Source organism: Polypterus senegalus, chromosome 4 (genome assembly GCF_016835505.1).
Source record: "Polypterus senegalus isolate Bchr_013 chromosome 4, ASM1683550v1, whole genome shotgun sequence".
Classification (NCBI taxonomy): domain Eukaryota; kingdom Metazoa; phylum Chordata; class Cladistia; order Polypteriformes; family Polypteridae; genus Polypterus; species Polypterus senegalus.
In genome coordinates, this window is record NC_053157.1 from 155,573,209 (window position 1) to 155,599,019 (window position 25,811).

General features: G+C 38.7%; 1 protein-coding gene across 12 annotated transcripts in view; it reads right to left on the bottom strand.

Annotated features, from left to right (window-relative positions):
- LOC120527748 (prominin-1-A-like) overlaps nt 1-25,811 on the bottom strand; it is a 283,241-nt gene that overhangs the window by 70,525 nt on the left and 186,905 nt on the right. For 11 of the 12 annotated variants that reach the window (XM_039751518.1, XM_039751516.1, XM_039751517.1 and 8 more), the window contains exon 5: nt 8,190-8,310. In XM_039751518.1, coding sequence (XP_039607452.1) covers nt 8,190-8,310 — 121 coding nt within the window. Of the gene's footprint in view, nt 1-8,189; nt 8,311-9,144; nt 9,216-25,811 lie in introns of all 12 variants that reach the window. The other variant, XM_039751527.1, reaches the window with a different exon arrangement.

The following is a 25,811-nucleotide window of genomic DNA, read 5'->3' on the forward strand; positions in this document are numbered from 1 at the left end:
CCACTGTCCTGTAGATGTAAATAGACTGAGGAGTCCTGGCCTGACGAGGTAGCTCTTCTGTGTTGTGCCATCCGCTTTGCCAGTGGTTGTTTGGTTTCCCCAATGTATGATTCACAGCAATCCTCTTTGCTTTTAACTGCATAAACTATATTACTCTGTATTACCCAATCCTTGGGGTGAACCAATTTTTGGCGCATCGTGTTTTGAGGTTTGAAAGCCACAGAGACCTGGGGCCTCATGTATAAACGGTGTGTACGCACAGAAATATTGCGTAAGAACGTTTCCAAGTTCAAATCGCGATGTATAAAACCTAAATTGGCATAAAGCCACACACATTTCCACGGTTGTATGCAAGTTCTCCGCTCGGTTTTGCAGACTGGCGGCACCCAGCGTCAAAGCAGTGCTACTGTTCCTGTGTGGTTTATCTTTCTTTTTCAGATCCACATTACTGACACGGCTTTATAAATACACTGAAATTAACCGCATATTGTTTATTAGTTTAATGCATCTGATTGTAATTAATAATGGTCCACAGAATGGTCAAACTATTCCAAATGCAATGCTTTAGCGTTGTTACTCTCACTGCACCTTCTTTTTCTTCTTACAGCTGCTCCCATTAGGAGTTGCCACAGGGGATCATCTTTTTCCATATTACTCTCACTGCACCACTCGGAGCAGCTGATCAGAAAGAGAATAATCAGTATACAGCATCAAGCACACGCTGCCTCAGCCATGCTTCCTATCTGTACTGCTTCTCACACGGCAAACGCTTCAAAACCTTTCCTGTATGCACCTCACGGTTCAAAAAGAGTTTCATCCCAAGAGCTCTAAACACAATCAATCAGTCGATCAAGTGCTCCATGTAGAACTGTTTGTACTTATTTGTACAATCACCTCACTGTAAACTTGCACTACAGTTATAATATTCCACAACCTGAGTCACTTTGTAAAGCACGTATTTACATATGATGACGATATTTTTAAGATGAAATGCAGCAAAATGTGTTTATTATATTATACAGATAAAACTAACTTAATTTAAATAATCTATATTGCTAATAATTAAAGGACATGGTGTCGCTACGCTAGCAAGGATCTGGCACTTCGTTTACAGATTGTTCCTGCCTCACACTGTATGCTTCACTGGGACTGGCGTGAAGGATAGAATAATTAAACATGTACTACGAAGATATTTCAATGTTCCTTAAAAGTTCTTAAGAATCAGCGTTATAAGCTTACAGATGGCTTAACGTCTATTATAGAGCTGATTGTGTGGCAATTGTATACTTGGAGAAAGAAAAGGAAGGACAGGAATTGGGGGTTAGTACGTTTGAAAGAGACAGTACTGCTGCAATAAAGTATTTCATCAGAGGTCGTGCACAATCACTGCGCCACCGTGTTCTCATGTTTAATAACTTGCTTTAACACCTATCATCATGAAAATTATATCAATTATACATCTCAGTAATTTAATTATTTAGAGAGCTGTAATATTACGAATGTATGTAATGGATTCTGTGTCCTGTCGGAGGAAGACAAAGTATGGAAGCACGTAGTGATTCACACACACACAGCACATAGAAGATCAAATACAAAACAAAGCATTTAACGTGCTACTTTAGTTACGATGGGATTTTAGAAACCAGTAAATTAAACGATTTTATGAAGAAGTTTATGATGTTCTACTTTAATGACAAAATAAACTACATAATTAAAGTGGAAATTTCGAGATTAAAGTTGATATTTTGTGCTTTTTTCCCTCACTGTGTGCCTATTTTTTTTCTCTGTACCCTAATAAGCTTTCATATGAAACTCACAGTGAATTTGATATGTGACTATTTATATTGATTTACATATTCAAGGAGGCGTAATTCTGGGAGGAGACGGGGCGGGACAGCAGGTGCGTGCACGTGCATTAATTTCCACGCTGACCAGGATTTATGTAGCAGAACAACGTGGAAGTTGGCAAACACACAGATTTATGCATCTGTATTTTTTTCTGCGCAAGTACATTTTCGCTTTTGTGATGGCGTCATGTTATAGTGCGAATTCTACAAACAGCGTTATGCATGAGGCCCCTGGTGTTTTGAAAAAATGCGTCTCAGCTGTTCCGATACTCCTGACACATAAGGGATCACCAACGATTTCCGCTTAGGCAGCAGTTGTCCTTCCTCTCTCTTGGATTGCTTAGAGCATTCTTTAGGTGTCTTCCCTGCTTTGACAAAACGTCCAGCTAGGATAACCACATTTACTCAGGACCTTTTTGATATGATGTTCCTCTGCTTCCCTGGCTGCTATGTCTGTGGGTATGGTGTTCGCTCTGTGTTGTAGAGTCCTGATGACACCTATTTTGTGCTTTAGCGGATAATGAAAGTCAAACCTTAAATACTGATCTGTTTGCGTTGGTTTACGGTACACATCAACTTTTAACCGCTGCCTAAGCGAAAACATTTGGTGAACCCTTATGTGTTAGGAGTATCGGAACAGCTGAGACACATTTTTTCAAAACACCAGGTCTTGGTGGCTTTCAAACCCCAAAACATGACACGGCAAAAATTGGTTCACCCCAAGGATTGGGTGCCCCATCACAGACAGAGTAGTATAGTTTACGCAGTTAAGTGCCAAGAGGATTGCTGTGAATCATACATTGGGGAAACCAAACAACCACTGGCTAAGCGGATGGCACAAAACAGAAGACCTACCTCGTCAGGCCAGGACACCACACTCTATTTACATCTACAGGACAGTGATCACTCTTTCAGTGACAAAGATGAGCACATCCTGGACAGGGAGGAACGCTGGTTTGAGTGAGGAGTCAAAGAGGCCATTCACGTGAAAAAGGAACGACCATCTTTGAACAGAGAAGGGGACTAAGGGTACATCTTTCACCATCTTACAATGCAGTGATTGCAGCCATTCCCCAGCTCTCTGTGAATGGTACTCATGGCCATTGATCAATGGAGAATTTGCATATTATTGATCACACAGCCTATTGTTAGTCAATGGTGCAATTTCTTTAATTGGGCCAAGGTACTGTTTATAAAGTTGGAGAAACTTGCAGTCAACTGAGACTGAGGAAGTCACTTGGATGAGAGATGAAACGTATCGGGGAAAAAAATATGTCCAGATGAACAGAACAGAATAACAGAATCAACTTTCTAGAATTGCCTTACCTGGATTATTGAGCATGCATCGAGACATCAATAACCAATTGGTTTTGCTGATGTTAAGTTGCAGACAATTCTTTTTGCACCAAGAAACAAAGTTCTCCACCAGACCCATATACTCTGTGTCTCATCCCCCTTACAATAAGCCCCATTAGTGCAGAGTCATGTTTTGACTCTTTCTATTAACATTTTATTATTGCTGTAAATAGTACTGTACTAATAATGGAGGACACACAAAAAGTAACCTGTGTGCTAGTATAGTTTATTAAGTCATTACGGCAAGGTTATTTTTTAATATTTACACATAACTATAGGGTCATCATTTATATTTTGAGTTTTATGTTAAGAATGCCATCTTGGTTACTAAAATGCTGAAAACTGTCTACCTACATAGAGACTGATTTATACAAAGGAACACATACAACTTTAACAGCAAAGTAGGGTTTATGAACACTTTGATGCTAAGCAAACACATTGTTTAAACTGTAATGAAGAAAAATAGCCTTGGTGGAAATGCTTAGCAAATCATTAAAACTACAGAATTAAATTGCTACAAGATGGTTGTAAGGAGTCTGTTGTATCAAGAGTGTTAGCTGAAGAAATATTGAGAACAGCTACGGCATGGTTTATGTATGCCATGTTTTGATGTGAAGTGAGGGCATTTCCAGGATCACCAAAAGTTAAAGATACCAATTAACTACACAGTTTAAAAGCACAGAGCTTAAATAAGGTTTACTTACTTAATGTACTGAATAGAAAAAACATTTAAATGCTGTATTCACAAAAAGAGTCTACATAACTGAAGATATAGTCTCAATATACACTATATTGTATAGGGTTTAATATTTTATGCTAATGTAATCCCTTGTGTCTGTTGCTTCAAAGTCTGACAAACCATACATGTATGAGGAGACTGTGAAAAGGGAAGGGGCTTATTATTCTTAAGTCTTGCTTTGATGTGAACAGACAAAATGATGCAACTGTGCCTTGATGTTATTGTCATTAAGTGGGGGATGCTATTTCACATCATAGTAAAGACAGGATTTAAATACAACTAAAGTGATTTAAATCTTTTATGAAGCATAGACACATAAGGAATTTCAGTTGTATGTAAAGCATAGCCTTTTGGCTAAATACAATATTCCTTTAGAGACAAGGTTTTATTTGTATAATACTCAAAAGATCATTTCTGATGGGCCTCCAGGACAATATGACAGCCAGGTCTTAGTTAAATTTTTTTCAAGAAATTATCCCCTAAGGATCAATGAAATTGGAAATTAAGAATGGATAGTCATTACATTACGCCTAGAACAACGAACACATCAGTTTGTCATCTACCTGTTCATTAAAATGTAATGCATTTAAAATCAAACAAAAGATTAAATCCTAGGCAAGCCAGATGGTTCCCACTCTTTAGTAAATTTTATCTTTGTAAATTCCAATAGTGGTGGAGATGGTAATTTGAAAGCTGAGGCATTATCCAGGCAATACGATGAAACTGAGTAATTGGCTGACCCTGAAAATATTTTGCCAGAGGAATTTTTTTCAGTTACCACAACTTCTGAAGGACCCACAGATTTATTTAATAAAGATGCCCAACATCATCATTCAATGCCAGAGGTGTCTTGTCAGGTAAGTGTTATGTTTAGAAAGTGGACATCTGTTTCTTTTATGTGGTATTGCAGCTTATTTAATAATGTTAATGAATTTTTTTTTACACGTCACCAGTGGATGATGCAATTAGAAGCAAGGTGTAAGAAGATGTGGGGTTCACTATATTTTCTGTTCAGGGCACTCAAAGCTTTATTGGTACATTTGTCATTCTATATGTGTGTGTTTATTTTGAGATGTGATATTTCTCACATTAGAGCAGTTTAATGTGTATATTTAGAGTTGTGATTTGAGTGCAACTGACATGTACTGTACGCTCTGACAGTATGAGCTACTATCTGCAACAGTAATATTCATCTGTTTGATGCATTATCTTTCTTTTCTGCAGATGAATACTTAGATATTGTTTTCTGTTTCAGTTTTACCTTTCTCCAATAGCAACATTAAACAAGAAAAAGGTGATAAAAAGAGCAATGAATTTAAGCTGCCTTAAAGGATGACACTGAGGAGTTTAATTTGATACAAACTATGGTCCTTAGTTTATATCTTTATTTTGGAAAAACTGTTGTTAGAATATGGGTATAAAGATTTTTTGAACATCAGGTTATCATCTACTGACACTGTGTGACCCTGAGCAAGTCACTTCACCTGCCTGTGCTCCAACTGGAAAACCAAAAGAAATATAACCAATTGTATCATAAATGTTGTAAGTCGCTTTGGATAAAGGCAGCCGCCAAATAAATAGATGTAATGTAACCTCAAGAGTTACAGACAAACTGAACAAGTCTATCAGACTGGACTGAAACTCTACCCAATACTACTGCAATAGAATGTGATATAGCTGGTGAAGGACTTCACTGTGCAGATGGAAAGATTTGTGAGAACAGATGGAGAAATATGAGCTTCAGACTTCTGAGAGAGTAAAAGTGATTCTTGGTCAAGTACAAAAATATGCTGTGCTCAGTTCAGTTTGGTCAGTGATGGTTAATCCAAGAAATTTAGAGGTGCTCTCTCTGATGCCTTCTGATACAAATGGAAGTGTAATCTGTTTTCTGAATTCTTCAGTAAGCTTGTTAATTTTGCTGACTTTAAGGATGAGATTGTTGTCTTGGGACAAAATAAGCCTCTTCTTTATCTCATCACTGTTGGTAGTGAACCTTATAATGGTGATATTAGACATGGTGTTATCAGCAAATTTAATGATGGAACTGGAGTGTATCTGGCCAAAAGGTGATCATAAAAGGGGGCTCAGCACACTACCCTGTGTAGTTTGTGCACTGAGGGTCACCATGGCAGATGTGATGTTGCCAATACCCACATACATCCAGTAGTCTGTGTCACGGTCCACTTGAGGAAATAAGCTGCAGCTGCTATATTCAAATGCTAAAAATGACTAAGTGTAAACTACTGGAATCTTTTGGCAGATCTGAACACAACAGGATTCACCTTATTCCTAGCTACAAGCTAAAGGCATCCTGTTACCACCCAGATACTGAGGAAGTGAAGCCTGGAGGATGAAATGGCTGTGAATGAAAACTTCCTAAAAACAGACTGGGAAATGATGTAAAAGTCACATGGGGATGACATTGAGGGACACAGTCACTTCCTCAGAGACTATATTAACTGCCAAGGAAGACGTTTTCTTTATTTTATGTTATTTTGGTGTAGCAGATTCACTGGCAGGATGACATCCAATCTTGTTAGCATGCCATGTCGATCAAACACAGGAAGCTCTGCAATCTATTTGTGACTTTATACTGTAGGAAGATAAGTAAACAAATATAGGTAAACAACATTTGATGTGGCGTTTATATTAGTAACATACAAATGTTTTTCATATACAGACCATCAAGAAACATAATCGCAAATGGAACTTTGCACGATACCTTGGCGAGCTCTGTAAGGCCTGTAAGGAGCTCTGTAAGGCCTGCTGTTTTGTTGAAGTACATACGTGTGGCAGGATGATGGCCAACCTGTTGCTGCATCCAAACTGAGCCATCTTTCACCTTTACGCCTGGTGCAGCTATATCGTTCTTATGTGTGAGTGAACCTTTCTTACACGGAGGGCTCCTTTTCTCTTTCTCCGATGTAGAACCCTCATCCTCATCTGAGCTCACCTCTGTTATAGCACATCTTTATTTGAAAACTAACAGGGTCAGATCGGAAGTAGCATGAACGTGACTAAGAGAATAAAAGTAACTAAGACAACAAAATGCTAACTTTTACAAGTACCATAAATTTACACTGGCTGTTACAGACTCAAATAAATCAAATATATGTTTTTTATTCTATAATAGTAATAATAATAGCCGCTCACTACTCAAAAGAGTAATGTACGAAGGACCTGGGATCGAACCCGCAACCTTTTGACTTGGAGACAGCAGTTCTTACCTCTGCACCAGCCAAGCAGGCATATGTGTGTGTGAGTGTTGCACCCTATCCCAATTTCTTTTTACTTTTTAAATTCTGGAAAAAAGCGTACTTGCTTTTTTATATCTGTGTCTTTTCTTAAAGTGTTTGATATTTGGGCTTCAGTCTTCACATATTATACACTTCATGTCGGCATTTTGCCAATTAGTAGAACATACAAAAAGTTTCTGTTCTAGTTATGAGTTTAACATTTCTTGCCTCTCATTTCCTGTCATCCTACATTTACACAGATCATTGTAGACACAACACACATAAAATGCATTTATTCCAAATAATAATATACTATTTACCCTATACAATTCAAGGCACCTCACACTCAGACTTGAGCTGGAAGAACTTTGTGTAAGACTAAAGTTGCATCGGTTGGGAGAGATGGGATAGCAGGCTGCCTGTTGCTGTTTGACACATTTTTGTTTCTGGAATACCATTGAGTTCCTTTGTCATGTTCAGAAATTTTCAGAAATGTCTGAAAATCTTGTCCTTCCATTATTTTTTAGGAAGAGACAGGAAACACAAGGAGATGCATGAGGTGAATAGGGTGGATGAACCAGTTTGGTAATTGATTTATTAGCCAAGAAGTCTTGAAAACTGTGCACTTCATGGCTTCAGGCATTGTTCATTATTTATGATCCACTTCTGGCATTGTCATTCACATCTTCGTGCCCCTTGCTGAACCTCGTATAACACTTTTTTCATAGCGGTCTCACCATATGCCACTTTCAACAGCCTCAACATTTCAGTAGTACTTTGTAATTTGGGAAACTCTACATGGCCATTCCAGGAATTTAATTGTAACACCTTGTATGCTGGGAAATGTAACATCACTTAGTCAATTATACTACCCTGTATCATTCCACTTATATGTTGCAGACCCACAAAAGGAACATTCATAACAGCAAATTAAAAATAATTTAAAACATCGTTTAAAAATTAAACACAGAATTACAAATAAAATGATTTAACAGTTGTGAGTTTACTTACTGCAGGAGTGTGATTTAACAGCATATGCAAATCTCTGAAGTTGCTGTTTACAAGATGACGGACTCCTTTAAGTTCATTAGATAGGTTTTGATTGGCTACATATGCACAAAGTACCCCAGCACTGGAAGACAGAAAAATTAGAAAGCAAAATGCATAATTTTGTTATATTTTATACAGCCTGGACCTCAGACTTTTACTGCTGTCTAATAAATAAGTGATCACACAGAATTGATGGATTAACATCCATTATTATACAAATACACACAACACACAGTATATGATCATTTCATATTCTAATTTCTGTATATTTAACTTTACAAGCACATACTCATTTCGTAGCACCTGTAAATGTTTCAATACAACAGTAAAAGAAAAAAGTAATTTCTGTACAGAATACCTTCAAAGAAACTAAAATGTCAAATTCTTTTTTTTTTTTTTATTTATTAATTTTATTACACAAAATGTCAAATTCAACATGTAAGGTGTGCAAAAAGCTTGGAGAGCATGCAGCTCAGCCCCAAACCTGAGCCACTGGACTGCAGTGCAGTGTGCTACCCTGTAAAGCCAGGCTGGCAGTGCAAAAACAAAGACTATGGAGCACACAAATGAAGTGACAACTTTGAAAGATTTTATTTAAAACCAGCACATAGTGAAACAAACAGGAGGTTAAAAAAGATGATATGCCAGGGTTTCCAAAAATGCCAGACAAAAAGCAAAAACCATGAAAAGCAAGTAAATATTAAAGATTAGGCACTAGAATTTAAGCAATATTTCAGTATGCAGCATATGCATTTCAGTAGAGTGTACAGTATACAGTATATGCAGTTAAAAATGGGTTAAGCTGTTATTGAAGCCTAATACAAAAAGTCACCTCAGAGTATAATTAACAAACATCTATATAATTAACAAAGGTAAATGAAGCACTTGGTTAACTCCGTCAGCAGTGATGCAGTACCTTAAACTGCCTTGTTGGACGTGTGAAGAGGTGGCGATTGGCAGAAAAATATGTACTCTATATGGTGGTATCTGCAGAAAGGGAATGAAAGTATATATTTTAACACTCTGGACAGTAAGATGTATCATGTCTTGTGAAAGTAGTAGACTCAATCAAAATATTTCTTCACCTGTGGTTTCAAAAATTTGACTATGGTGTTTATTGCGTTTTGTGATTGCTCTTTCCCCATTTTTAGATAGTTATTAAATTTCCTCTTTCTTTCAGCTGCTGATTCCCCTGTTATTCAGCGACATCGTAAGGAGAGGTTCTTTCCAAGGTCCTCAGATTACTGCTGTTCTGAAGCTGACACCTAAAGCCAACCTCTGGTTTATGGACAGAAGCTGAGAATGTGCACTTAAAGCAAATACACTGATCTAGAAGCTAAGAATTCTGTTGAAAACTTTGTCTCTGCACAACTTTTGTACAGTGAATGCAATGCTACAAGCTCAGCCATTCCCCCAAGAACAAGAGTTAGCTGCTGCCACCATTTGTATTAAGTGAAAACCATTCTGGAAGCTGTGTTGAACATGTCTAAATATTGATATTCAAAAAGGGCATCATTGTGAGTGACAATACTTGTATAACATCATAAGTTTCATTTGCCTAACAGAGGCAACATTCGGCTCACTTCTTCATAGTCTCTTGGGCTGCCCCAATGTTATTTTTCATTTTTTTCATTTATCATTTTCAATACTCTAGCTTTCTTCAAAACAATTCATGCAGCTGAAGCATCCAAGAGTACTTGAAAAATGTCTTTAAAATCCAAGTAACACCATTGCGTAATACTTACTTATGAGGTCTTTCTTTGGTTTCTCTCACCATTTATATCCATTAGCCAGTGCTAAAGTTTCCCCATAGCATTCCCCGTAAAGCCAGTTCTAGAAGAGGGGTAGTACTCACTGGTATTCCATACCAGCACTTTGCTGAACATTACTAACTCATATTTAGAAAAACCTTCTGTTCATTGAGCTTTTGTACTTTCAATTGCAAACACCCCCCAAGCTAATATAGTGGAAAATCGAACCCTCCACTCTTCAATATAGCATATGCATATCAATGTGCATTTGGACTTCTGAAGGGATCCAGCTACTACTCTCACGGCTCTTCACATCACAACGAGTAGTACCACCAGTTGTTGTTCAGCAATTGTTTAGTTCTGTTTTTTCAGCCACTGGCTAAAGTTTATTGTTAGAAATGCATTTTAGCATGAATAACAGCTAAAGAATTTGGAGTAATGTTACACCATATTAGCTTTTACCAAACAAGTTACACATCAAGCAAATTCTAGAATTAATGGACATCAGTGTGTGTTATGATCAACAGCCGCTCTAAACTCTCTTTTGATCTTTACAGAATATTCAAGCAAAGCTGACACAGACTTTCCATCTTATTTGCATTTCGATAAACTATACTAAACAATCATTAATTTTATGAGTACCTCCATTACTTTGTTTTCACATTTTATATGTGGGTAATTACATCTCTATAGACTAGGGTATCTCCTTCTAAAATGTCTTTTTTAATATAATTATCAAGTCACTTACTGGTCTTTCTAGCAATGTTGGGGGTTAGTAACAGACTCCCAGTGTCATGCGTCTATTATTGTATCTTTTTATTCAAAACCAAGCACTGTATCCAAACTGTATGAGCACCACTTTAATCAGCCTCTGATTTACGTTCCCTCTTAAGCTGTTTTGACCATTATTTTGCCACTTCATCTTTTAAACTTGCTTTATCCTGAGGAAAACTGAAAGGCAGATGTCCCACCAAGTATAGGGCACAAGACAAGAACAATCCATACAGAAAAATGACAAGGTCCAATATTTTCTAAATTTATTAACTTATTCCACACTTCTTAGATTTAACTAGGCTTCAATTATTGATATATCATCACATTTTCATGCAGCTACAATGTCTGTCTGGCTCCATCACACATCCAAGCAAATAATTTCTGTCTTGGCCACTGTCTATCTGGATTTCCTTCTTTGTCTGTGTAAATGTTTCCTGGATGCTCTTGTTTCCATAGGACAAATTCACTAGTTATTCAACCACAGTAAAGAGAACGCCAAAAGGAATATGTTTAGAACAGAAAAAGCTGACTGAAGATTGATATATGAAGACTGTTTTGACTGCCTTTGCATTTTTCGACTCTCAATCAAATGTCATGCAGATGCAGATAGAAAGAGCATAAACGTGTCAAAGAAATGTTCAGCCTGGGTCGGGGCTGTTTAAACAATGGTGCAAACAACTGTGTTCTTCAGCTATTCCACTGTAATGGTTTTGTTGACCTGAGATTAAGAGATTAAAGAAGCTTTTCAATTCATGTCCAAGATATCTGAAAGAGATCATTACATCCTTTTATTATACTTTCTACTAATTTGCATACTACCTGTAAATCATTATACAATTTACATTCAGGTCAATTTTTATACTATACATGGTTTAAAAGTGTACGTGTGTGTAAATGTATACAGTTAGGTCCATAAATATTTGGACAGAGACAACTTTTTTCTATTTTTGGTTCTGTACATTACCACAATGAATTTTAAATGAAACATCTCAGATGCAGTTGAAGTGCAGACTTTCAGGTTTAATTCAGTGGGTTGAACAAAACAATTGCATAAAAATGTGAGGCGACTAAAGCATTTTTTAACACAATCCCTTCATTTCAGGGGCTCAACAGTAATTGGACAATTGACTCAAAGGCTATTTCATTTCAGGTGTGGGCAAGTCCGCCATTATGTCATTATCAATTAAGCAGATAAAAGGCCTGGAGTTGATTTGAGGTGTGGTGCTTGCATGTGGGAGATTTTGCTGTGAACAGACAACATGCAGTCAAAGGAGCTCTCCATGCAGGTGAAAGAAGCCATCCTTAAGCTGTGAAAACAGAAAAAACCCATCTGAGAAATTGCTACAATATTACGAGTGGCAAAATCTACAGTTTGGTACATTCTGAGTAAGAAAGCAAGCACTGGTGAACTCAGCAACGCAAAAAGACCTGGACATCCACGGAGGACAACAGTGGTGGATGATTGCAGAATCATTTCCATGGTGAAGAGAAACCCCTTCACAAGTGAACAACACTCTCTAGGGGGCAGGCGTATCAATATCCAAGTCTACCATAAAGAGAAGACTGCATGAAAGTAAATACAGACGGTGCACTGCAAGGTGCAAGCCACTCATAAGCCTCAAGAATAGAAAGGCTAGATTGGACTTTGCTAAAGAACATCTAAGAAAGCCAGCACAGTTCTGGAAAAACATCCTTTGGATAGATGAAACCAAGATCAACCTCTACCAGAATGATGGCAAGAAAAAAGTATGGAGAAGGCGCGGAACAGGTCATTATCCAAAGCATACCACATCATCTGTAAAACACAGTGGAGGCAGTGTGATGGCTTGGGCGTGCATGGGTGCCAGTGACACTGAAACACTAGTATTTATTGATGATGTGACACAGGACAGAAGCAGCCAAATGAATTCTGAGGTGTTCAGAGACATACTGTCTGCTCAAATCCAGCTAAATGCAGTCAAATTGATTGGGCGGCGTTTCATGATACAGATGGACAATGACCCAAAACATACAGCCAAAGCAACCCAGGAGTTTATTAAAGCAAAGAAGTGGAAAATTCTTGAATGGCCAAGTCAGTCACCTGATCTTAACCCAATTGAGCATGCATTTCACTTGTTGAAGACTAAATTTTGGACAGAAAGGCCCATAAGACAAACAGCAACTAAAAGCCGCTGCAGTAAAGGCCTGGCAGAGCATTAAAAAGGAGGAAACCCAGCATCTGGTGATCTCCATGAGTTCAAGACTTCAGGCTGTCATTGCCAGCAAAGGGTTTTCAACCAAGTATTAAAAATGTACATTTTATTTCCAGTTATTTAATTTGTCCAATTACTTTTCAGCCCCTGAAATGAAGGGATTGTGTTAAAAAAAATGCTTTAGTTGCCTCACATTTTTATGCAATCGTTTTGTTAACCCCACTGAATTAAAGCTGAAAGTCTGCACTTCAACTGCATCTGAGTTGTTTCATTTAAAATTCATTGTGGTAATGTACAGAACCAAAATTAGAAAAAAGTTGTCTCTGTCCAAATATTTATGGACCTAACTGTATATACAGATATTTTGTTTGTTTGATTCCAGGAGACAATGTACAATTTAAAAGGTACCACTGAGAGGCCTTTCTTAAAAATCATTAGTGCAGACAGTAAATAATTTAGTAAAAAAATCAGATTACAAGAAAGTTCTTTTGAGATGCCCTGAATTCCTAAAAAAAAAAAATTAAAACTATACAACAGTAGATGCCGGCAGTTTCTAACTCACAAAGACTTCTTTGTGTTCCCACTCTGTATATTGAAGGCTGGTGTCCACAGAGAGTAGCAGGTCAGCATAACCATCTCTTCTGAACAAAGGTGCTTTGAAGACAGCAGTGATTAGATTCAGAACAGCAAGCTATTCAGACAAAGTCATTTTCCCATGTGTGTTCAAAAACTTTCAATAGCCTTTAACAGCAAAATGAAAAAATGTATCAATCATTAGTCACATTTAAGATGGCTTAATAATACAAAATAGACTTTTTATCTGCCTTTTGCATTCCAGCTGGTGTTAAATAACACTAATAATGTTCTTTATTGGAGCAAAAGATTGAAAGAATAAAGCTTCATTAATTTTCAATTTAGGTATACTGAACATGAAAAACTGGCTAACTTTTTCTCTCCACCGCTAATTTATTTATGCCGCATTCTGTAATAATGTTTAGTCTGTAACTGATAATGTAGTTAATGTGGTGTTTCTAGTTTGAAAGATACATTTGCTCTCCCAGTCATTTAATGTGATTAAAAATAAGATGTTTGTGTGGCATTTTATTAAAATATTTAAACATAATCTTATTTTTCTGCCTCTGAGAAGAGGGTTTGATGGGGTGGTGGGGGTGGCATTTTTCAGCTGACACAAGGTCCCTCAAGTTGAAGGGCCCTGGGTGGCCATCCACTTAGCATGCTTCAGAAACTCATCGACTGCTTTATCAGTTTCCTTCCATCCCTCAGATCCACAGTAATATACTGCACACTGTAACACAACCCTCCTGCTCATTGTAGTCATTCTCTCTCTCTCAGTGTTCCGTGACCTAAAACTATCCCAAACTAACTCTCATACAGTGACCCTTTCTACAGAAGTTTTAATCTTCAGCAAATCAAAAATGGTCATCCTTATTCACAGTTCCTTAAATTCCGTTGCTGGTGTAGTGATGAAGTTAACTTCCATAATAAAACACTTAGAATGATCAATTTTCCCATTAACATGCTGTGGGCAGCATCATCAACTAAGCCAGCAAGAGAACTCATAGCACATTGTGAGCTGGAGGGCTGATCGCACCCCAAATAGAGACAGACGCCCCTGGGAAAACCACAATCCCTGAAACACTGACTACCCTCACTTTGCTCCTTATCCTTGCACTAGAACGCGTAATACAAGCCTCGCGCAGTACTCTGCCGACTTATAAGCCTTGCGCAGCGCCTGTCAGTTTTGGAATTGATTGTTTGCTTTTATCTCTCTCTGCTCCTAGCGGAACTGTCATCTCTGACTTGTCATGGAGCACATTTAAACTCATGTGTTTGCGGTGTCTGAATAAAAATCCTTTTTTTTTTTTTCTACGACCTTCTGTGTCTCTGTGCAAATCTGTGACCCAAGCGTGACAAGTGGTACCAGAAGTGGGGTGGGAGAAGACGAAGAACTGGTAGCAGCCGGGGAAAATCTAGAGCCCAACTTAGATATTGAACCCGATCTCTCCAGCGAGACGGAGGAGGTCACCCCCGACAATCTTCCAGAATGGGCTGGTCCTTCTACATCTTCCCAGATTGCAAACGCCTCCGAACACAAACCGAGCGTTAACGAACAATCAGATTTTGTGCGTTTGCAGCATACTGATAGCTCATTAGAATATGCATTTAAACAGGCTCACCCTGCTAATGACTCTTATTACCAAGAGCGTAATTCCGGGGGTGTGAAAACACCACACTTTCTAGAAAAGGACGGTTGCCTTTTCAGAGTGATCTCAGATCATTTGGAGGGGGAATTTATTGAACAACTGGTGGTACCTGAAGCACATAGGGAAACTGTTTTGCATCTGGCACATTCACACATCTTGGGGGGGCACCTCGGTGCCGACAAAACTAGAGACCGGTTATCAAAACGATTTTATTGGCTTAATATGGGAAAAGATGTTGAACGATTTTGTACTTCATGTCCAGACTGCCAGATCGTCTCTGCTTATAAGCCTCCTCAGGCTCCCCTTTGTCCTATGCCCATATTGGAAGTTCCCTTTCAGCGTGTGGGATTAGATATTGTGGGACCTTTACCTAAGACTAAGGATGGGTACCAATATTTGCTGGTGTTGGTTGATTATGCGACACGATATCCAGAAATGATTGCACTGAAAAGGCCAACTCTTCGGCTGTAGCCAAAGCACTATGTGAAACTTTTACTCGTATTGGTATCCCTAGAGAAATCTTAACTGATCAGGGCACACCTTTCACTTCTCGCGTGATGAAACAATTGTGTGACAGCTTTGCTATTAAGAAATTGAGTACTACTGTTTACCATCCTCAAACGAATGGTTTAACCGGCGATTTAACAAAACATTGAAACAGATGATCAGGCGAGTTGCTCATAATGATCCCACAACATGGAACACTGTCCTACCTTTTGTTTTGTACGCGGTGCAAAGGTCACCACAGGCGTCCACTGGCTTGAGTCCCTTCGAGTTGTTATTCGGCAGGGCCGCGAGGCATCCTGGATGTGGTACGTGAGGAATGGATAGGAAACGAGAGAGCAGCTCAAGGTCGAAGCTTTGCAGATCGACTAATTTCGTTGCAAGACAGAATTTCTATGCTTTCCTCTATTGCTGTGGAACACCAACAACGAGAACAGGAAACTCAGAAGCGTCTTTACGATAGGCGCAAGCTCCGTGAGTTCAAACCTGGCGATCGTGTTTTGGTACTGGTTCCCTCGGATCCACACAAATTCTTAGCTAAATGGCAGGGCCCGCCATTATTGAGGAGCGTATGAGTCCGTAAATTACAAGGTTAGAATACCAGGCGGCGCAAACCATTCCAGATTTTACACATTAACCTCTTGAAGGAATGGCACGACCGACAAGAGGTTAACACTTCCTTGGCTGCTGTTTCTCAGACCGATGTTACCATTGGTAACGATCTTACTGACACGCAAAAGACAGAACTGTTATCTTTGATAGAACGGAACACTGATGTCTTTTCAGATTTACCAGGCAAGACTAACATTACAAAACATAAAATTACCACTGAACCTGATGTTCACAGACAGATGCGCCGTTCCGGATACGGAAGCGCGAAATATTGTGCGTGAAGAGGTAAAAAAGATGCGGACACTGGGTGTAATTTGTGAAAGTAAAAGTGACTGGTGCAGCCCAGTCGTATTAGTCCCAAAGCAAGACGGTTCGGTTCTGTATCGATTTCAGACGCTTGAATAAGGTCTCTAAATTCGATGCTTATCCCATGCCCCATGTCGATGAACTGTTGGAAAAACTGGGTCAGGCGAGCTATATCTCCACGCTAGATCTCACGAAAGGCTATTGGCAGGTGCCTTTAGAGGCTAGCAGTTGTGAGAAAACGGCATTTCCGTCTCCTGACGGACTCTATGAATTTACAAGACTCCTGTTTGGTCTTCACGGGGCACCTCTAACTTTTCAGCGTATGATGGATCAGATCCTGGTTCTCACTCTGAATATGCTGGGGCATACCTTGACGATGTCGTGATTTTTAGCAATGATTGGAAAACACACTTAGAGCGGCTTCAAGCCGTTCTTGAAAGCTTGAGACAGGCTGGCCTTACTGCTAACCCTAAGAAATGTAAACTAGGCATGTCCGAGACTCATTACTTAGGCTATTCTATGGGCAAGGGTAGAAGAAATGCTTGCTTATCCGAGACCTAGAACACAGAAGCAGGTGCGCACTTTTCTGGGGCTCGCTGGTTACTACAGAAGATTCATTCCAAATTTTGCACATAGAGCTGCTCCTCTTACAGAACTTACTAGAGGCAGAAAAAACCAACCTATCTTGTGGACAGAAAATTGCGAACGTTCTTTCAACAATTTAAAAAAAGCATTGTCTTCTTACCCGGTTCTAAGAAACCCGGATTTCACAAAAGATTTTATCTTGCAAACAGACGCAAGCGCGTTTGGTGTGGGCGCAGTCCTGTCACAAATTTTTGATGGAAAAGAACATCCAATCACATATTTGAGTAGGAAATTACTAGGGAACGCAATTATTCTACAATTGAGAAAGAATGCTTGGCAATTAGGTGGGCTGTGGAAGCGCTTCGCTATTACTTGTGGGGACACTTTGGTAACTGATCATGCTCCACTTCAGTGGTTGTACCGACAGAAAGATACAAACTCTCGTCTAATGAGATGGTTTCTGGGTTTACAACCTTGCAGTTTCACAGTAAAGCACCGACCAGGTTCTGAACACGTCAACGCAGACGTATTATCACGACTAAATGAACTTGGTACAGAGAGTCGCTTGATTCACAGGAATGTGAATAAAGCTGAGGGGGAGGGTGTGAGCTGGAGGGCTGATCGACCCCAAATAGAGACAAACACCCCTGGGAAAACCACAGACTACCCTCACATTGTTCCTTATCCTTGCACTATAACGCGTAATACAAGCCTCGCGCGGACTTATAAGCCTTGCTGCGCCTGTCAGTTTTGGAATTGATTGTTTGCTTTTATCTCTCTCTGCTCCTAGCGGAACTGTTATATCTGACTTGTCATGGAGCACCTTTAAGCTCATGTGTTTGCGGTGTCTGAATAAAAATCCTTCTTTTTTTTCTACGACCTTCTGTGTCTCTGTGCAAATCTGTGACCCAAGCGTGACGATATAAACAGAATTGAAAAGCATAAATTAAATCCACATCTCACTTGTTATCCCTTTTCATTTTACAGATGGATCCTTATAGTAGTGACTCCCAAACTCGGTCCCGGGGACCCCCGTCGCTACAGGTTTTTGTTCCAAACAGATTAACAGGAAGTGATAATAATTGAGAATAATTGATCATATTTAGTTAGCTAGTATTTGTTTTCTCTTCTCTTAATGTGCATTCCAAAAACCATATAGTATGATTTTTACATTGTAAGACATTTACAAATCTCTCTATATTTTTTGTATTGCTTTAAATGTTTAATTCTTTTTTGTTTTATCTATTATTTTTACCTTATTCTATGTAGTCAGCTCACTTCATTTTATACTAATAGTGACAATTAAAAACAAGCAAATAGACACTCAGGCGAACAACACTAAATGATGAAATGCTACAACTGCTTCAGTGTCAAACCCACTGATTAGTCAATAATGGAAAGGCAGAATGGAAATCAGGATGAACAAATAAAAACTGAAAAAACTATCTACATATAACTGCTTAATTTTTATTAAAATGTGCTAACACGATTACGTTTGTAATTTCTCCATTGACCCCGAAACACATAAACAGGGAAATAACAGCTCACTTAATTAGGCTAGGAGTCCACTTAAAATCAGAAGTTGTTTGGAACAAAAACCCTACAGCCAAGTTTGGGAACCAAGTTTATAGGAGGTATCCCTGATCCACATATGATCATCCTCTGTCAACTTATGAAAACCTCTTGCCCATAGCTCTTTTCATAAAGCAGAGCCAATTTTCCCTTGCTGGGCACTTACTGTGGAAGGAGCCATTATATCACTGACAAATTTGTCGCCATAAATAATAATATACTTGGTCCCTTTAAAAATGTAATACTGTATTACACAACAGGCATCCTGTCAGTCCAGAAAATGTTTTTAGTGTATTTCCTACAAAAAACATCCAGCCACCTACAGTACATAGATGAAACCGGCAGATGGCTTGCAGAATATTTTACGGAGCACATTTCAGATCAAACACATTGCAAACCCTACTCTAGACCATTTCACATTCCTTGATAACTCACACTTATATGTCTTGAGTTCTTTTTTGAAAGTTTTGAGGACGAAGAGAAGAATCTAAGCTCATTCTCAGGCTTGCATCACTCATTTCTCCAGTGCTGAATGACTAGCTAACCTTGTAATTAATCACTTCATCTCCTCTAATGGCTGCTTTCTGCAACCTCTCTGGCCTTTCATTCCTCCTGTTTTTCTGTATATAGAACACAGCTGATGAAGGCTACCACAGTTTAGCTCCTTAGTAATGCAGCACACTGGCTTTGTGGGTATCATTATATTGAAACAGACATTACTATAGTCTGTGATGCAGTGACAGAGTCCCTCAAAATCATCCCCATGTGACCCACCCAATTTCCAATCCGTCATTTGGAAGCAGTCATTCAGAGCCATTTCAGCCTCCAGGCTCCACTTCCTCACTCACTGTCCTGCTGGTAACAGGTTGCCATCTAATAACAGGCTTGTAGCTGGGAATATGATAAAGAAGGATGTGGTCAGATTTGCCTAACAGAGACAGTAGAATACAGTTAAATGCATCTTTAACAATGAATACAGAAGGTCTAGCTTATTATTTCCTCAAGTGGAACAGGTCACAAATAGGTAGAAATTTGTCATTCCTTCCAAAGTTATGTGGTTTAAGTACCTCACATATTATAATTGCAGGGATGGAGTGTGTCTTCATTGAAGTGTTCGTGACTGAATGAATCATTTCCGTTGCTAGGTCCCCATTTGTAGAGGGAGGAATATAAACTTTGATAAGGAGGATGTAATTCATCCATCATCCAACCCGCTATATCCTAACTACAGGGTCACGGGGGGTCTGCTGGAGCCAATCCCAGTCAACACAGGGCACAAGGCAGGAAACAAACCCCAGGCAGGGTGCCAGCCCACCACAGATGTTACTCATTGTCTGAATTTCAAACTGTAGTTTTAGCTGTAATACATTGCCTTTGAAACCATTCTTCATTCACACAGATGACCAGTCCCCCCTCCTATCTTTCTTCCAAGCTGCACCGGGGGTATATCATGTTCAAACCAGCTCTCTGTAAAGGACAAAATGCTTGGTTGGGAGGCTTTTCAGGCCTGGCCAATGAAGGTCCTGGCTTGCTTTATGTGTCTTTTTGAGGCCCCACACCGCTTTTCATTATTATTAAGACTCTGTTACAACACCATCTGCCTCAGATTTTAATTCAGTACTAAAATTAATTTTTAACAAGTTACCTCCTTACACAGTCTCTCACCTTATTTGATCTAGAAGGGTTTACATGAAGCTTGAATAGACATCAATGTAATTAATGGAGAATGTGTATTTCAATTTAAGATAGATAATTATTCTTATTGACACAATTCAGTATTACACAAAGATAATACTTTTTTTCAACCACTTGTTGGATGTCTTAATCTCATTAGTATATTTCTTTATCTGTTAACTTCCATTTGCCTACACTAATAAAATGTACTGTGTAAGAAAGGCGCCATATAGGCGCCTGACCCGACACAGATTCACACCGGAGGTACGTATATAAATAAATAAACTTTTATTTTTGTTCACCTGTGGGGCACATCTTTCCCGTAATCCCCACAAGCACAACACAGTCCCAAGCACAAATAAAGCACACAAGCACTCTTCTCCTTTGCACCACCAGTCCTCTTCCTCCAAGCGTAGTCCTCCTCTTCCAAACTCTGGCCATTGAGTGGTGGTTGCTGGGTCCTTTAATAGTCCACCTGGAAGTGCTCCAGGTGGTTGATTGCCGAGTTCTGGCTGCACTTCCGGGTGTGGCGAATGCACTGCCTATACAGGCTCAGGAGACCCAGCTGCCGCACCCCCTAGTGGTGCCTGCGGGACCCAACGGGGCTGCACCCAACCCCAATTCCCATGGAGTTCTGCGGGAAACCGAGGCACCACTCCAACCCAGGGGAGCGGCCATCTAGCGTCCAGGGGGAGGTATTGCACCACCCAGTGCTGCTCCCCCTGATTATACAGTGAAGGGGCGTCCCGGCCGGGTCTGCCACAACTGGTCAGTGACACTTTAACACTTCTGTGCTAAGCTATATGAATTATTGTATTAAGTGCCTTTTCAAATACAACGCATTTACAGACTTCTATTTTAACTCTTCATTGGATTTTGAATCTTTGTGGAAAGAATATTTTGTAGGTTTTACAAGAAACTGTGTGATATTCTTATCTTCCATCTGCATCACAGAAGTGCTTTTAGAACATAAGTGAAAATGAAGTTACCTATTGTAGAAGAGTGTTCTGTTCACGTACAAAATAATATCAACATTTAGCTTATATGAGAAAGGGATGAATATTTCCTTCTGACAGTGAACACGATGTAAGGCACACAAAACTCATCCTTTTTTACAGGGCCATCTTAACAGCATTATAGGTTCCCGGGTAAAGCAGTGCACTGGGCCCCTACCTACACAACCACTCAAAGGAAAAAACCATAAATGGTCGATAAAATTAAAAATATATTTATTGTATTGGTACTTCTAACAAAATCAGTGTTTAAACATTAAAAAAACAGGCTGTACAGCAAAGATTAATTAACACAAACATTTGAATATAACATGAACCTTGAAAAACACAAAAATTTCCACACATAAATGATACTCAATTGGTAAGCCATACAGACGGAGATAGCACAGTATGAAATTACTATGAATTATTTATTATTAACCAAGTGTTCAACACAAACGTTTGCGAAATTTCTTTGCACAGAATTGAGTTGAAGTGACATTAACATATACGCTTTTACATTATGTAGTGCGTGAGATCCGTCCACATACATGCACGTGAGGTTGCAGAGGTGACCGTAATACTAAATCAGAGGCGAATGCCAATGTCCACTTGTAACACAATAACAGATATTTATAGTTTAGTATAGTATAGTATTTATTTATTGATAGTAAGTCATAACATACATAGATTAACATGAGGCCCCTATACTTGTTGATGCCCCCAGACAACTGCCCAGCGTGTCCGTACATTAAGATGGCCCTGCGTTTTTTTATACAGGTTAAAAGTCAAAACTATGTCATCTTCTGACATTGTGCCCATGGCAAATCTACACCCATGGAACAATTCTGAAATAGAAACTCACAACTGGTCAGACAAACATGCAACCATCCTTGACATCATCTAATTTCAAAGAAATATCTTCCCTTTTTAAAATAAATCCACTCTTCTCCAGCTGCCCACATTGCAAGCGGAAGTTTTACACCTAGCAAAGTTGGGACCCAAGTGCAGCCGTGCAATGGGTGACACCTCAGCACCACTCTGGAACAGAGTTAGGTGTGTGTGTTTTTTGTTTTTTTTTTACGGTGGCTGGAGTGCCAATCCTGCCACCAACCCCCCAAGTATGAGGACTGGATCCACGGCTGGATACAGTTTAACGTCATACCCAGGATGAAGCAATTGCAGATTAAGATGAAATAAATACTAACAACTGAAAATAGTAGAAGTAGGAGTGGGGAATCAATAGCATGATGTGGCAGGGAACAGTGAGGTTGTTCTGTCCTTTAACCTACTTAGTGTTAAATTTTCTCTCAAAAAAACAAGTAAAAAGCATTGCATTTTTTGGCTTGAAACATTACATTTTTATTAAATCTCATCTTTCTACTATAAAATCTGCAAAACACTAAAAGCACAATGTCAGGAGTGTAAAAAGTATAATAATAATAATACAAATAATAATAATGAACAATAAAAATATGAAAAGAATAATAATGATGCTAATACCACACACACTATCAAAATATGTCTTTTTTGTGGTATCTCTTTAAACTGGAAAATTGCTTAGGTATACAGTCATTTACCAGACACTATTCAGAGTAACTGTTGGTGTCAACAACAATTCTTTCGACCACATCATCATCAAGAAATATCTTCAAGTAAGTAAATGGATCTTGGCTGTCAACATTCACTTAAATTCTTGGCTGCCCCACAAAATCAAAACAAAGTGGTTCCGATTCCCCTGAAGCATTGGCAACAGGAACCCAAACATGAGCGTCACATTTGGATTCATCAGAATCGCTTTTGGTTTCACTGGCCATTTCAATTTCACTGCGTAAAGAGAGAGTCACTTCATCATCACTGCTGATGAGAGGCTCCTCAGCATCACTGCTTCTATCACTGTCAAGCGTGTGTAACATCTGGACTGTTGTTTTTTACAATTCGTCGTTATGAGGCTAGTAGAAGATGCATCTACACCATTGTCCAGGTAGCCCTTGGGCCTGGTGCTTACATAAGACACACATATGCCATTGCCCAAGTAACTCTGTTAGCATTTTTACAGCCTGAGTATTCCTCGGGTCTAATGCTTACATGACATGCGTCTATACATTTGCCTGAATGAGACTCGGGACTAAAGCTTTTAGCACGGTTTTCATAGCGAGAGTAATTCTCAGATCTAATGCAAGTAAGGTTAACATCAAAAAGTACTCTTTCATGTTAAAGCTTTGGAAAAAAAAAATGTCACATGGTTGAAAAGATAACCCTCTTTACATAAAAATTGCCTGAAATGAGCAGACCAGTAACTTTGCTGGTATATTAGACTGGGGGGAAGAATTATAAATCCAAAGGATCCACACAGCCACATGAACTAGGGATGCACCACATGCAAGAAAAAAGGTAACAATATTAATAATACAAAAAAAAGCACATGCAGTGTAAACTTCTGTGTGCGTGTTTGTCTTTTGTTAGTATTGTATTGATGTCAATAATTTGTGAACACATTCAAGTACGAATTTCACTTTTCTTTGTACATATGACAATAAAGTTGAAGTTAAACTTGAGTGCACCCATACCCATCTGAAATGAATACCCTGAGATGCTGTTCTCTGGACAAGCAATCCAGAAGGAATAACTTCTTTGTCCAATTCAGCTTTAAAGTTCTATATGCATTGTGTACCAGTGTGCTCAGTAAAAGACGTCTAAGGAAATTTTCAAAACTTGTAAATGAGAGAAGCAAGAGACTGAACTGTAATACAACTGAAAATTTTTTTTGAAGATTCTGCAATTAAAATTTGAAAATTTAGTCAAGCTAGATATTTATTTGAGATGCCAAGAGCAGAGGCTACAGTTTGTTTTTCAACTGAAAGTACAGATTCTTTTCAAGATTTTATATCAATTATTGGCAAAATAAAAGCAAATTACAAGAGTCATTATTATTATTAATAAACATCCTTAAATAATACATGTTTATTCTTAAACAAAAGCAATATGTTTAATTCACTATGGCTGATTAATTAAAACAGTATTGTTCTCATTTATTTGCTGTTGACAATGCAGCATCATTCTTTTCTTTCTAAATAAAGCATTTGCTCAGTACTCATTATTGGACTACAGTATTCATGATGTATGTGTATTGTCATCAGCTGTAAGGAATATGGTATCACGGTATCCATAGCATGGACTATGCTATGCAAACAGCCCATCCTCTGCAGTAAAAAAATGAGAAAGATCGGACTTTAATTTAACCAAGTTCATTCAAAGAAAAACAAAGCCCTCATCAAGAAATACATATTTTTAACAAAAACACATATGCCACAATTGTTGGCACCCCTGCATTTAATATTTTGTACAACCTCACTTTGCCAATATAACAGCACAGGGTCTTCTCTTGTAACCTTTTATATGGTTGTAGAATACAGAGCATGGCATCTGTGACCATTCTTCTTTACATAATCTTTCCAGATCATCCAGTGTCCTAGGCCGTTCTCCTGTGTACTCTCCTCTTCAGCTCACTCCACAGGTTTTCAATAAGGTTCAAGTCAGGGTACTGAGATGGCCATGGCGGAACTTTGATTTTGTGGTCAGATAACCATTGCAGGGTTGATTTGAACATGCGTTTTGATTTATTATCTTGCAGGAAGATCCAATAACGACCCAGTTTGAGTTTCCTGGCAAAGGTAGCCATGTTTTGATTTATAATCTCCTGATATTTCATGGAATCCATGATCCCATTTACCCCATCAATGTTTCCAGGCCCTTTAGACGAAAAACAGCCCCACAACATCACAGAACACCGTATTTCACAGTTGGGACAAGGTTCTTTTCATTATAGCCATCCTTCTTTTTATACCAAACCCACTTTGCGTGTTTATTTCCAAAAAGTTCTATTCTTGTTTCATCAGACCATAGAACACATTTCCAGTCAAAGCTGTAGTAACATTTTACAAACTCCAGGCACTTGCATTTGTGGATAACTGACAGAAAAGGCTTCTTTGTGGCATACCTTCCAAATAATCTGTTGGCATGAAGATGCCGTCTGGTGGTGGTTCTGGAGACTTGATAACTCCAGAAATTTTGTTTTCTTGCAATTCCTCAACAGTGATCCTTAGAGATATTATTGCCTCTTTTACCATCCTTCTCACTATACCGTGTAGGTAAAATAAACTTGGGTCCTCTGCCAGGCAAGTCTGTCACAGTTCCAATTGATGGCCACTTTTTTATTATTATTGCCCTAACTGTAGAAATGGGCATTTTCAGGCAAGTAACGATTTTATTTATAACCATTCCCAGAGTTATGAAGGAGAACACAGTTCATCAGGAAGTCATTGATTTCAGCTGAAAAGTTGCTACACACTCCAATCAGCTTAACAATGTCCAATTTAAATGGGAAACATGCTTC